The sequence below is a fragment of the Capra hircus genome, chromosome 16 (assembly GCF_001704415.2).
Source record: "Capra hircus breed San Clemente chromosome 16, ASM170441v1, whole genome shotgun sequence".
NCBI lineage: Eukaryota > Metazoa > Chordata > Mammalia > Artiodactyla > Bovidae > Capra > Capra hircus.
In genome coordinates, this window is record NC_030823.1 from 23,706,780 (window position 1) to 23,720,563 (window position 13,784).

At 40.5% G+C, this 13,784-nt stretch overlaps 1 protein-coding gene across 1 annotated transcript in view; it reads right to left on the bottom strand.

Annotated features, from left to right (window-relative positions):
- DUSP10 (dual specificity phosphatase 10) overlaps positions 11,728-13,784 on the bottom strand; it is a 40,456-nt gene continuing 38,399 nt past the window's right edge. Inside the window, exon 4 of the mRNA XM_005690488.3 lies at positions 11,728-12,999. Coding sequence (XP_005690545.1) covers positions 12,734-12,999 — 266 coding nt within the window. The 3' untranslated portion in view covers positions 11,728-12,733. The remainder of the gene's footprint in view (positions 13,000-13,784) is intronic.

Below are 13,784 nucleotides of genomic sequence, written 5' to 3' on the forward strand. Positions count from 1 at the left end.
ACCAATGAGTCATCTGGGAAGCCACTACTCAGTAATGTCCAGGTAGCACTATAGAGTACCTCCACTTGTCGAGTTGTGGCTCTATTTACTTCTTAGCTGATTTATCAGGCATTGCAGTTGCCTCCTCCCCGGAAGGATTTTTTGCCAGAGATATATGTGAGACATGAGAACTTTTAAATTACAATGAAGTTATGAAGTGTAAGCTATGCTGTGTATGCAACCCACTTTGGGAGCACACGGAGGAAAAGACCCATCCACACGAGCAAAGAATGGAGACAGGGAGAGGAGGATCTGGAATGGCTTCAAGGAGACAGTGACTTTTGAAGATGGATCTAGAAGACTGTGAAAGACTCGATCTTGTGGAAGAGAAAACAACCACGTGTTCTTAAAGATCTGCCATTACAGATTTTATGTCTATACTCATTTGCATAGATTTATGTTTTGGAGCAAGGCAATCTTTTTTGCTTTTCATTTGTATTTTCTTCCTTCTGGATGGTAAGTTGAGACAATAACCTACATCTTCTTGAAATAAAATTGTTAATTCTTGCCGAACTTTTCTTCTGTAGTGTGAAGAATACCTAATCAGATTTCTCTGTGAATATTAAATACAATTTTACTTTATATGTATGTTTATAAATACATATAAACATCAAGCAGTGCCTGAAGCCAATAGCTGCTCAATAAATTTTTCTTATAATTCTCATCTCTTCTGTTTACCTCTTTTGCCTTTGCCTCTATACTGTAGAGGCAGTTGGTTATATATATTAAAACAAAATAGTGGATTGGATTTCATGGTCTGGAACTTGAGGGCAACTTCACTTCCAAATTACTGTATCTCCCAGAGATCCTAGCACATACAGAGGGCTCCATGGGTGGTCGGCGATGGAAAGGAGAGAGAAGGGGCAGAGGAAGGACAGATGAAGAAAGCAAGAATGGTCCACATACTACTTTATGAACCCTGTGGTTCATAAAGCTATGGTTTTTCCTGTGGTCATGTATGGATGTGAGAGTTGGACCATAAAGAAAGCTGAGCACTGAAGAATTGATGCTTTTGAACTGTGGTGTTGGAGAAGACTCTTGAGAGTCCCCTGGAGTGCAAGGAGATCAAACCAGTCCATCCTAAAGGAAATCAGTCCTGAATATTCATTGGAAGGACTGGTGCTGAAGCTGAAGCTCCACTACCTTGACCTCCTGAGGTGAAGAACTAACTCCTTGGAAAAGACTGCAATGCTGGGAAAAATTGAAGGCAGGAGGAGAAAGGGACAACAGAGGATGAGATGGCTGGATGGCATCACCAACTCGATGGACATGAGTTTGAGTAAGCGTAAGTTGATGATGGACAGGGAGGCCTGGCATGCTACAGTTCATGGGGTCACAAAGAGTCGGACATGGCTGAGCAACTGAACTGAACTGTGTCCTGAAGAGTTATCTCCTTCTCCCCAAAGGAAAGGGCAAAATAACTTAGTTTTGTGGAATTAAGGTTTTGGTTTGTTTTTGTTTTTGTTTTCCCGTGAGACTTGCACTTTTCTGACTAGGGTGTTTTTGCGTGTGTGTGTGTGTTATTTTATTTAATCCTCACAACATGCCCAAAGTCCCAGAGGTTGAAATCCCAGTCTGATTCCAGAGTCTTCTCTTTCCATGGCGTCATCCTGACCATAAGATACTGCTATTTCCCTAGCAAGAAAACAGAACTATCAGAGAAAAGATCTGATTACTTGTCCAAGATCAGTTACTAACTGTGTGATCTCAGATTGTTTACAGACTGTTGCCTGCTGGTCCTCAGTTTCCTCTTTTGTGTAATAGCAATAATGCTTGCCATTTCTAACTTCTGCAACATTGCTGTAAGGGTCTCATAGTATGAGTGTGTAAAGGAAAATAACCTTTGATAATTGTAAAGCTATTAACATGTGAAAACCTGTTAGTGACATTCATACAAAGTGTCTATAACTGATACCAGATCCTTCTCTGAGTAAGGAAGAAAGGGTGGAACAAGGAGAACAGAACAGAGTCAAATATTCAGGCACAGAGGTAAAAGGGCATAAGAACCTGCTGGGGACACTTGAAGGTCTTTCTTTGCTACTTCATAGCTTTTCTGTCTGAACCAAGGCTGTCCAAACCTGATGTGATAATCTTTACTTTTCTGCATCCTGTCTTTGTGTATACCCAAGACTCCGGAATTCATAGACTGTTTCTCACCCCCAAACACATGCATCCATCCCTGGGGAGAAGATCCTTCCCTCTCCAAATATGTACAAAACCACCATCCCCAGCGCCGGCTGTGGGCTGACTGAGCTCAGGGCTATTCTGGGGCAGCCAGTTTGCACGCTGATAGGGGAGGATTAATGAGACAGTCTGCTCATCCATTGCAATTAGAAACAACACTGGAACTATTCTGGGGCTATTTCTATGCAGGGAACTTGAACTGCTCATCAGCCCTCCTCACTCCGAGACCTGTGGGTAATTAGGGCTGTGTTAAATATAGGAGAATCAGCCCAGAGCAGCCCCATCTGTGCTGGCGCCTTGGGTGCTGAGGATACACGGTGCCCTCAGCTAGCACTCCAAGAGCACTAAAAGAAGATTTAGCAGCAACCTGGAGGATTTTGGAGTTGCTTAACTAAAAATGCCCTGGCCTTTTAGCCACACATGGGCTGTCAGAGACATTCAGGAGTGAAAAACCATGTCAGCCCCAGTTAAGCATCCTGACATTTATGGACCCTGAAGAGCCAAGCCCACAGGTTTGCCACCAGACCATTAAAAGGAGCAGTTCATCTTAGAACTGAGGGCATGGAAGGAGTATTGCATAAGTCTATCAAACTTATATCTCAACACGAACAACTTGAGGGACAGGGGTGAGCAAAGATGCATCCTTATTGTAACCGCCTGACGCCAAACAGTTGTGTGGACACTGGGTCATTATGAAGTGATTTTCTGTCCTTGTGAAAAGGTACTCTTAAATCAGGAACTAACAGCACTCTGGATTTGAAAACTCTTAGCAGCCATTAAGTAATTTTCCCATGAGATTGCCAAGGGGCTGAAAAAGAACAGGTATTATTACCTCCATTTCTAAGATTTTATGATCATCTTTATTTTCTAAAAGTTGAAGTATGGACAGTAAAATCAGGCCCAGCAGTAGGGCCCACAGTAGGTCCAGAGAGAGCCACCTTGACCTCCTGTGGCCAGTCATCAATGCAGGATGGTCCTCACCTCCTTTTTCATGCTTTTTTCTTTGTTCTGTTTAGCATCACTGATTCACATCACTCTGTCTCCTAGCTTGCTGATCCATTTTTCTGTATCATTTAGTCTACTTTTGATTCCTTCCAGTGTATTTTTATTTCAGATATTGCATTCTTCATCTCCATTCTTTTTATTTTCTAATTCTCTGTTAAAATGTTGAATTTCTTACTCTGTGCATCCATTTCACTCCCGAGATCTTTGATCATCTTTTCAGTCACTGCCCTGAACTCTTCCTCATATACAGATTGTCTGTTTCTACTTCACTTACCTCTTCTTCTGGTATTTTAATTTGTTTCTTTGTCTGAAACATGTTCCTTCTACAGACTGTGCTTTTCCATGGGTGGGTGGTGCTGGGTCTTGAGCCTTCTGGGTGGCTAGGCCATTAGACCTAAATTTCTTTTAACTATATAAAAGGAATTCTTAAGCATAGAATGTACCGTTTGATGTTCCAGGACATTCCAGTTGATATTTATGCTGAGGAGAAAACATTTATCCCCTTATATGAAAATAGTGGTAATGAAAAAAAAAAGTTGACTTAAGTGCTCACTTCCTCTTTTGAGCTTCAAGTTTGTTCAATCATGAAATGATTCAGAAGGAAATAATTATAATTTAAACACAACTTACAAAGATTATGTAATCATATATGTTTTTAGAGGGCTCAGTAATCTCATGATAAAGACTTCAACTTTATCCTGGCACCAAAGACAAGTGGCTTTTAGGGAATTCTCTTCAAGATAAAGGATAAGTTGTTACATCTAATCCTTCCTACTACTAAGGAAACAGACACAGTGTCTAATAGGTTTTCTTGAATTTTACAGAACACATATATCCTCACTGGGCATCCTAATCCAATCTACTAAGTAACATGAAAGGTTATGAATTTAATTAGAAAGAAAGAAAAGAAAGGAAGTGAAGTCGCTCAGTGGTGGCCAACTCTTAGCGGCCCCTGGACTGTAGCCTGCCAGGCTCCTCCATCCATGAGATTTTCCAGACAAGAATACTTGAGTGGGTTGCTATTTCCTTCTCCAGAGGATCTTCCTACCCATGGTTCGAGCCTGGGTCTCCCACCCTGCAGGCAGACTCTTTACCATCTGAGTCACCAGGGAGTAAGGTTCTTAATGTATTATGATTTACAGTGACAAATAAATATTTGGTCTTTGTTCTGCTTTTGATATATAGAGCTCCTAAAACCCTTGGAATTTCCCATGGATGAGAGTGATACCGGTGAATTTTGTCATGCCAATGAGATAACTTTTGGAAAGCACCTAAGGATAGGGGCTAGGCATTAGGGAAACCAACCATGTAATTAAATATTTGGAACTTTCAGCCCCACCCTAGACCTCTGGAGAGGAGAAAGAGGCTGGAGATTTAGTTCAATCACTAATGATTTAATCAGTTGTGCCAACATAACAAAACTTCTGTAAAAACCCGAAAGGACAGGACTTGATGAGCTTCTGGGTTAGTGAACACACAGAAATTTGGGAAGAATGGTGTGCTCTGAGAAGGCTTGGAAGCTCTGTGCCCTTTTCCTATATTTTGCCCTATGTATTTCTTCTACTTGGCCATTCCTAATAAACTGGTAATCTAGTAAGTCAAATATTTCTCAGAGTCTTCTATGCCACGCTAGCAAATTAAATCCAGGGAGGGTGTCATTGGAACCCACAATCTTCAGATGGTAATTCAGAAACACTGGTGATAACCTGGACTTGTGATGGATGTCTGGACTGGAAGGGTATATTCTTGTAGGAATAAATCCTTAACCTGTGGCACCTGGTGCTATCTCCAAAGAGACAGTATCAGAATCTAGTTGAATTGTAGGACACCCAACTGGTTTCCAATAATAACTTGGTATGGTGGGGAGAAACCCCACACATTAGAACTGGGTGTAGAAACTGAGCTCCAGAATAAGAGAAGTATCAGCAATATTTCAAGGCTGCCCTGAAAGCTGCTCTTATATCTATACCCACTACATCCCATGGTGCTAGAAGGGTCTTTATTAGACAGGGATTGTTTATGAAGCCATTCACCTGATAGGTGAATCATAGAGCAGCCATTTAGGATTTTGGAACCAAACTCTGACAGCTTCTTCAGGAAAATGCTATTCTTTTTTTGAGTAACGGTTTGAAATTGAAAGCTTAATCATAGATCATTATTTTATAACACAACCTGGATTGTTCATGAAGAAATCTGTTATTGTCCCACTAAGTCTCTAAACTGGGTGGGAATAACATTATTTGATTGTCAAGTGGAGCTGCACTATGTGAAATCAGATTCAAGTAAGTTAAATAAACAAGTGATCTATTCCTGCTGCATCACTTCCTTGAACTCACAGTTACGGCTTCATGGAATGTTCTCTGTGACCAGCGGACTGAAAGAAAAATATCTGACCTTGATTGCAGAGTTTTGTATATCTCGATACCATCCTAAAATGAATGGCTACGTCACGACAGTCCTGCTCGGTGGGTAGCCAGGGCTGAGCGGTGAAGGAAAAATTTCCCAGTGGGCAGAACTTCCAGCAGTACACCTGGTTGTTCATTTTGCCTGGGAGATAGTCAGAGATATGGATCTACATTGCTTCCCAAGAAGTAGCTAATGGTTTAGATGGCTTCTCGGGGACTTGGAAGACATATAATTGAAAAATTGGAGATAGAAAAATCTGGGGAATAAGTCAATGGACAGAACTCTCTGCATGGGCATAAGATGTACCATGTGAATGTTCAGAAAGCTCACCCTCAGCATAGAAAGATCTTAATAAGGGACAAGAAAATGTATTCTGTGAAATCTGTCAAGTCTGGTTCTCCGGTCACACCTGTCTTTAACCACTGGCTCATGCACAAAATAGCCACGATGGAAGAGATGGAGGTTATGCATGGGCTCAGTAACATGAATGTCCATTCACCATGGCGACTCTGGCTACAGCCAACACTGAGCACCCAACTCACCCAAAGCAGAGACAAATACCGAGCCCCTGAAACAGAACCATTTCTAGGGTAATCAGCCAGCTGTATGATATAGGTTAATTACATTGGAACTCTCCTATTACGGAGGGGGCAGTGTTTTGTTCTCACTCTACAGAAACACACTCCTCACATGGATTAGACTTCACTTGCAATACTTTTGCCAAAATTAGTATCTGTGGGCTTATGCAATTCTTATATCTTATTCACCAACATAGCATTCCACAATGCCTTGCTTCTGATGAAGGAACTTATTTTGCCGCACAGGAAGTGGGGTGACAGGCTCACACTCGTGGAATTTACCACTCTTACTATGTTATCCATCATTCTGAAGCAGTAAGATAGTACTTTTGACATTTCAGTTATGGAGCTAGATGGATGGAAAACTTCTCAGGGCCAGGGTAATGTCCTGCAAGATGCAGCCAATTTTCGAACATATATGTCAATAAATATGTGTTGCTGTTTCGCCCTTAAAGATTCACAGGCCCCAAAAGAGCTGTAAATGAAAACACTCCTCTCACTGTTACTCTTGGTGATTGGCTTGCAGAATGTGCGCCGCCCACTCTGCACCTTTGTGCTCTACTGGCCTAGCAGTCTTAGTTTCCAAAGCACACATGCACCTGCTAGGAGATCCCACAATGGCTCCGTTATACTGCAAGCTGATACTATCTGCTGACTAATTTGGGCTCCTCATGCTAAAGGAAAACAACAGGCAAAGGATGGGGTTGCTGTATTTCTGGAATGGCTTGTGACTACCAAGGGGACATTGGATTACTATAGGGCTATGGGAGTAGGAAGAACTAAGCCTAGATGAAGGGCCCCTCTTACGCTCTCATGTCTTACCACACAAAAGGACCCAACGCAGGCAGGACCACCAAAAGCTCAGATCCATCAAAAATGAAGATTTAGCCAAGGAACTGTGAGCAGGTGAGATGCTTGCTGAGGACAAAGGGTAAATGGAATGAGTAGTAAAAGAAGGAAGTTATAATCATCACCTGTGACTACATGATCGCTTGTAGAAATTAGGACAGTAAGAGTTATAAACATTTCTTCAGGTCAGTTCAGTTCAGTCGCTCAGTCGTGTCCGACTCTTTGCGACCCCATGAATCGCAGCACGCCAGGCCTCCCTGTCCATCACCAACTCCCGGAGTTCACTCAGACTCACGTCCATCGAGTCAGTGATGCCATCCAGCCATCTCATCCTCTGTCATCCCCTTCTCCTCCTGCCCCCAATCCCTCCCAGCATCAGAGTCTTTTCCAATGAGTCAACTCTTTGCATGAGGTGGCCAAAGCACTGGAGTTTCTTACTTTGATATAAATATATTTGGTTTATATTAACCAATTCTTTTTTCTCCTGTAGCTATTGTACCATCTAACATTAAATGTGGTTAGTCTTTGTATTAGTCTCCTTGGGCTGTCATAACAAAGTCCCCAAAACTGAGTAACTAAAAGCAATAGGAATGTATTACCTTATAGTCTGGAGGCTTGAAGTCCAAACTCAAGATGTTAGCAGGGTTGGTTCTTTTGGAGACTCTGAGAGTATGTTCCATGTCTCTCTCCTAGCTTCCGGTGATATCCAGTAATCTTGGGTGCTCCTTAACTCTTAGATGGATCACTCCAGTCTCCACCTCCCTAGTTATATGGCATTGGTTCCTCTGTGTCTGTCCAAATCACCCTTTTATAAGAGGGATTGGTCCAATTACACCAGTAATTGTATTAGCTCCCATCCTAATCCAATATGACCTTTTAAAACCTTGATTACATCTGCAATTATGCTATTTTCAAATAAGATCACATTTACAAGGTCTGAAATTAAAACTTCAAAAACATCTTTCTGGCAAACACAATTCAATTTACAATATCCTTATATCTCAGTATTTAAATTACAGGATTTCAAAGAGAGCATAGATCTCAAGTACAAGAGAAATGATTGCCCCCAAATGAATAAAGTAACACATGAGACTATGCTCTCTCATTTGGAGAGAGGATTAGTATCTCTTCAACTGTGGGAGTGATAGCTGCATCTTCTTAGGTGGAAACATCACTTTCTAATGTCTTTCTTTGGAAGTTATATATATATGGTTAAGAGAAGTGTAAACGGATAGCAAGTTGGCAAAGGATAGACTGGCGGTTTTGTGCAAGATCAACTTAGCTGAATATGAAATTGCATTCCCCAGAATTCCTTTATCTAGTTCATGCTGGGATAAGGTTCACCTTAAAAGAAATCTGCATGAGATTGGAACACAGAAGTGAAGCAGCAGCCATTATACTATGAAGAGGGCACCAAAGACTATTGCAACCAGCGCACATTTTCACCGACCTGGAAACTCACCTTGGGTTAGGGCCATAACTGTGGCTGCAGCTCTTAAAGCTATTTCCAGACCTCCTCCTTTGCTTCATAAGTCCTGCGCCAGGTACATGGTCAGCAACATGGGAAAGGATACTTCTGGGTACTGGATACTAAGTCACCTACATCATGGAAGTTGGTAAAAGGCAAAGGTGGAAAGGCACTATTTTTTCCCACATAATTACAGTTCTTCCTTGTTCTCCTTTACTTTATGGCCATCTTTTCTCCCTGTTCGCTCTGTTGAGCCACAGAGACATGGATCATCGTCATCAAACATACACTGCCATTGACCTCTTCACTATAGCACATGGTTGTCTAACCCTGTGTATCTTCCACCAAACACTGAAAAAGTCTGTCACAAAGGAGGAAATCAGGAACAATGGAAAGCGCCGGCATTCATAGTCTACAGTCTCCATAAAGTCAGAAAATCTTCTACAGAAGATTGCTTGGGGAATAAAAAATAATGTGTTGTGGTTTATTTATAAGAGCCCACTCACAATCAGGGTGACACCCATATTTCTTGATTTCTATTCAGTTTTACCTGCCAAACTTCTCCTCTTCCAGAAGATCTAGCTAGAGCAATTTACAAGCATGCTATCTTATTCAACTTCTGAAGTGGGATTTAGTTTTCCTAGTTCTATATAGTCTTTTTGTTTGTTTTACTATAAACTCCCATTTTCTCCTGTTCCTCATATTTTGTCACCTTTCAGAGGGTTGTCTTTTCTCATTTGCCATCAACATGTGGTTTGGCAGACATGTGCATTTCCTCTTTTATATCTTCCCTTGTACACGTCCTCCTTTTGTCAGCTTCCCCACCACATGTCCTGCCTTACATGTCCTTTTCCAAAAGTCCCTAGCACAAGCTCTTCCATGAAATGTGAACGCTACATCTGGGTTAATATTCATTGATTGGAAACATATTAACTGGGGCAGGGAGTGCTTATATAGGAGCTAAAGCTGCTATTTTATTTAATGTAAAGTAACGATGCCTGCTTTTTTTTTGTTTTGTTTTGTTTTTTTTTAGATATGTTACAGATTCATTCTATTGTTAGATTAATCCAGCATGAAACAATTCTTGCTGGACTCAGAGAATAATATGTGCATCAGTAATTCAGAGACCCTGCTTCTCAGGAAGACAACAGTGAATTCCCAGCTCAGTCCAAAGCTCCCACACAACAAATGAGGCTCAGAACTTGTAACAGAGCAGAACCCTATGGGACCTTCCCAGGGTAAACTCCTCCCTCATATCCTTGGCTTAGATCCTTTCTGAAGTGCTTAGATGATAGTATTCATGCACATTTCCTGAGTTGTTTCACAGATGCTAAAACCACCATCAAAGAGAAGAAATTAACTGCTTGATGGTCATAAGCACACAGCCCCAGACCTACTGGCACCTAAGCAATGATAATGTTAAGCTCTGTGACGCTGCACTATTACCTCACCATCAGTCAATCAGAGAATTGCACAAGCTGATCACAGACCTCAGGACTCCAGTTCCTTACCTTGTCCTTAAAAATGCTTTGCTGAAACCCGTCTAGGAGTTTGGATGTTTTAAGTACCAGCTGCCCTGACTCCTTCCCTGACACCTTGCAATAAACATTGCACTTTCCTTCACCACATCCTGGTGTCAACAGATTGCCTTTACTACTTGAGGGTGAGCAAACCAAAGTTTGACTCAGTAACAAAACCTGCGGAGTCTGGTTTCTAGTGCAATGGCTTGGTTAATCCATGTAAATTTCACGAAGTGGTTAACATTCCTCATGAAGAAACAGAGGATAAGTGATTCAAAACAGATTAGTAAAATAAAGAAGAGTTTCTCAGAATTCTTGGTATGCTCATTGGCAGAATTCCTATCTGCCCTAGGACAATCTTGCTCTCAAAAGCATAAAGTTATAAAGTTCAAAAAACATAAATTATTTCCATATTTTGCTCAAGAAACTATAGCAATTCTCATTTTGTTAAAAAGAAAAAAAAGGGGGAATAAAACTCACACTACCAGAACTTTAATATTTGGACTTAGAATAAAGAAAAAGAAATATATAGTAAATCATTATATATTTTAAATCCCTAATTACACATCAATCCCACTCCTTAAATACGTTCTAGCACCAAGAAAATTGTTAAGACTGAAGAGTAGAAAGCAGCATAAGAGAAATTTGCTTGGCACATTATTAATGCTTTGTAATAAACCAAACTAAGTCAAAACAACCTTCAGTTAATTCTTGTTAAATTCAGTCTCTAATTTCTAATCAAACAAAAAGTTAAATCACTTCTAATAGAAAAGCTATTTTTAAAATGTCAAAAATATTTCATTATAACACTGGTTGGCAAATGTTCACAAGGATATTATGTCCAAATGTATTCATATAGAATTGGAAATTTCAAAATCATTCTACTTTTTTACTCACTTTGGGCAAAGTTTAATTTGCTGTGAATCCTCCCTATGGCCAACTCCCTGGAGGCTTCTATTTTTAAGAAAATATAGAAAACATTTGATTTGTGTTCTTCCCCTACCCACTCCCTACTCCTCTGTGGACTGGGAACCCATGGAATACCAACTATGTATTAACCAAGTGTGATGGGGAAGCTGTACTTATGAAGTTGACTTCAGTAGTTGACTTCAGTTTGCTGGCAGAAAAGTAGGAAACAGCAGTGTGTTGCAGTGTATACCAGGTCTTCCCTGGTGGCTTAGATGGTAAAGAATCTGCCTGCAATGCTTCCTGATTAACGTTACCAAAGATGCCAAGTGGGTAAACGACAATGGAAGGGGGATATCAAGAACCCCTACAATATCAACGTTGCAGATATTGATCAAAGAGCCACTGGGGAGATCAGAGAATTCTAACCAATCAACCTGGCAGTGACCTGGTCACCAAGGCTCAAAGGCTGGTGCAAAACCTCACACCTTTTTCAAGGAGATTACCTGAGGTTTCCCCTTTGTAAGAGGAATTGGCAGAAGTGGACGGCAGGACTGTGACAATAGAGGGGACCATGACCTGGCCGACTAGAGCTTTTTCACTTCCTTGCTAATTCTCTCTGCTTCCCGCTGAGGCCAGAGAATATTTCCTTTCCCTCATCTCTCTATCCCTGTATCAAAAACTTGTGTTTATTTTCAGTTACGTTACATAGACAGCTTACAAGAGGTAAAAGATGCTTGAACTTGAATTGAGGAAAAGAAGAGGAAAAAGACACATTTCCAAATGATTTTCATTTATATAATGAAAATAAAATTTTTACACAATCAACAGAAACACACCAAGTTTTTTTGCGAAAAATATTTTTAAATAAATTTTTGTCTTTTTTTTTTTTTACATTCTGATATACATATGTAACAAGGTTTATGGCACTGTAACCAGAATCAAATCAAAGAGAAAAAAAAAAAAAAAAAGGAAAAAGGTGGGAAAGAAAGTAACTGGTTTTGTTTAATTTCTTTCTATCTCCAAGCTGGCAACTTTGCACTATTTGTCTATTTTTCAGCTGCCAGCTCTAACTCATTTGCACACTCAAAACACCATATTATTGCACAAGAAGCCACTGAAGGCATATGGTCAGTTCCTTGCTATTTGAAAAAAAAAAAAATCTCTTAAACACAGAGAGGGAAGAAAAGTAATCCAGAGTATGAAACACACAAAATCAACAGTATCCTTTGTCTCTTTAAAGAATGTGAAGGGTTCTTAGACCACTTAAGCTGCCCTGGTCTTCTCTTTGCACCAGTAAGCACAGCAGGGCTTGGTTTGGTTGGGTTTTTGTTTTCTATAAGGACAGGTCAGGCAGATCGTAGGTCTTCATGATTCAATGTCTTTTCTACTTACTTTGGGTTCTTTTTAATTGGTTTAAAGTGTAGTATCTTCGGTCTATGAACCTGCACAGACTAGTTAATCATAAACTCTACAAATAGCTTAAAAGGAAAAGGGGAAGAAACAGGTTTTATGATATTTTTATTGTTGGCTTAAAAAAATTACTTCTTTAGACTCCCTGCTTTGTCAGTTGGTAGGAAGTAAATCTCAACGGCATCAAAAGTTAAATTCTTCTCACACTGGTTAAAAATAAAGTTTTTAAACAAGTTTGTTTCCATTCACAAACTTTACCCCCATCTAAAAAAAAAAAGAAAAAGAAAAAAAGAAAAGAAAGAATCCATACTCCTTCCTCTTCATCTCCTAAAGGAGAACAGTCATCCTTTCCAGCCAGACTATGGTCACACAACTGTCTCCACACCCATCAGCTTTGGTGTAAGGATTCGCGGTGTCACACCATTGTTCAGGTCTTCCTCAAACTCCAGCAACTGCCCCATGAAGTTAAGGTTTGGGGAAATAATTGGTCGTTTGCCTTTGACAAATTTATAAGCATCAGTCATGGTCATCCGCGTGTGCTTCATCAAGTAAGCGATGACGATGGTGGCAGAGCGGGACACCCCCGCCTGACAGTGGATGAGCAGCCCCTTCCCACACTGGTGAGCTTCCTCTGGAATGAGGGAGAAAAGCAAGAGGTGCGGGGAAGGGGAAAGAGAGATGGAAAGAGAGAGGTTAACGTTTATCTAGACTTGACGCTGTCATATTTTGTAGAGAAAGATGACATTAAAATGGTTTGAAAACTAAGTATAATTTCCTATTTAATTGTGTCTGTTTATGTCACAACCTCCAGAAATGGCTAAAAGCAGCATTAGCTTGAATAAGAAGCTTTATTTCTACATTTAGAGAGAAGACTAGGTGAAAGAGTCATTCACCATAACAGCGGACTTCCCAGGTGATGGTGGTCAACTGAGGAACGAGCCAAGACATAATCAGCCTAAATGGTAAACAAGTCACTGGTTAAGTAGACACTTCTGATTAAGGATGTTAATTCCCATTGTCACACTGTGTCATTCATCAAAACTATCGACTTAGCAGCAGCAGCAGCAGTGTTATTAACTATGTCTCTCCCACCTGTGATAGAGAAAAAGCACTCCTTTTTTTATACTGTAGAACTGCTCTGTACAGGAACTAGTATTAAATAGATAAGAGTTTCACTCTTAGGAAACGCTGAAGGAGTTTAAAGGAACAAAACTAGAAAGTTACTGTGTTCAGCAGCTTACCCAAAAGCCCTATTGTTGCAAAACTAAAGACTCGCAGTACTCAGGCACAGGGTGTCACCTCTGTCTGAACTGCCCAATCCCCTCACATCCACACATGTTGTTCTAACATGGTAATGACATGGATGATGGAGGAATTCGAGTGCTGGCTCAGAATCCAGGGCAATCGAAAAAGATA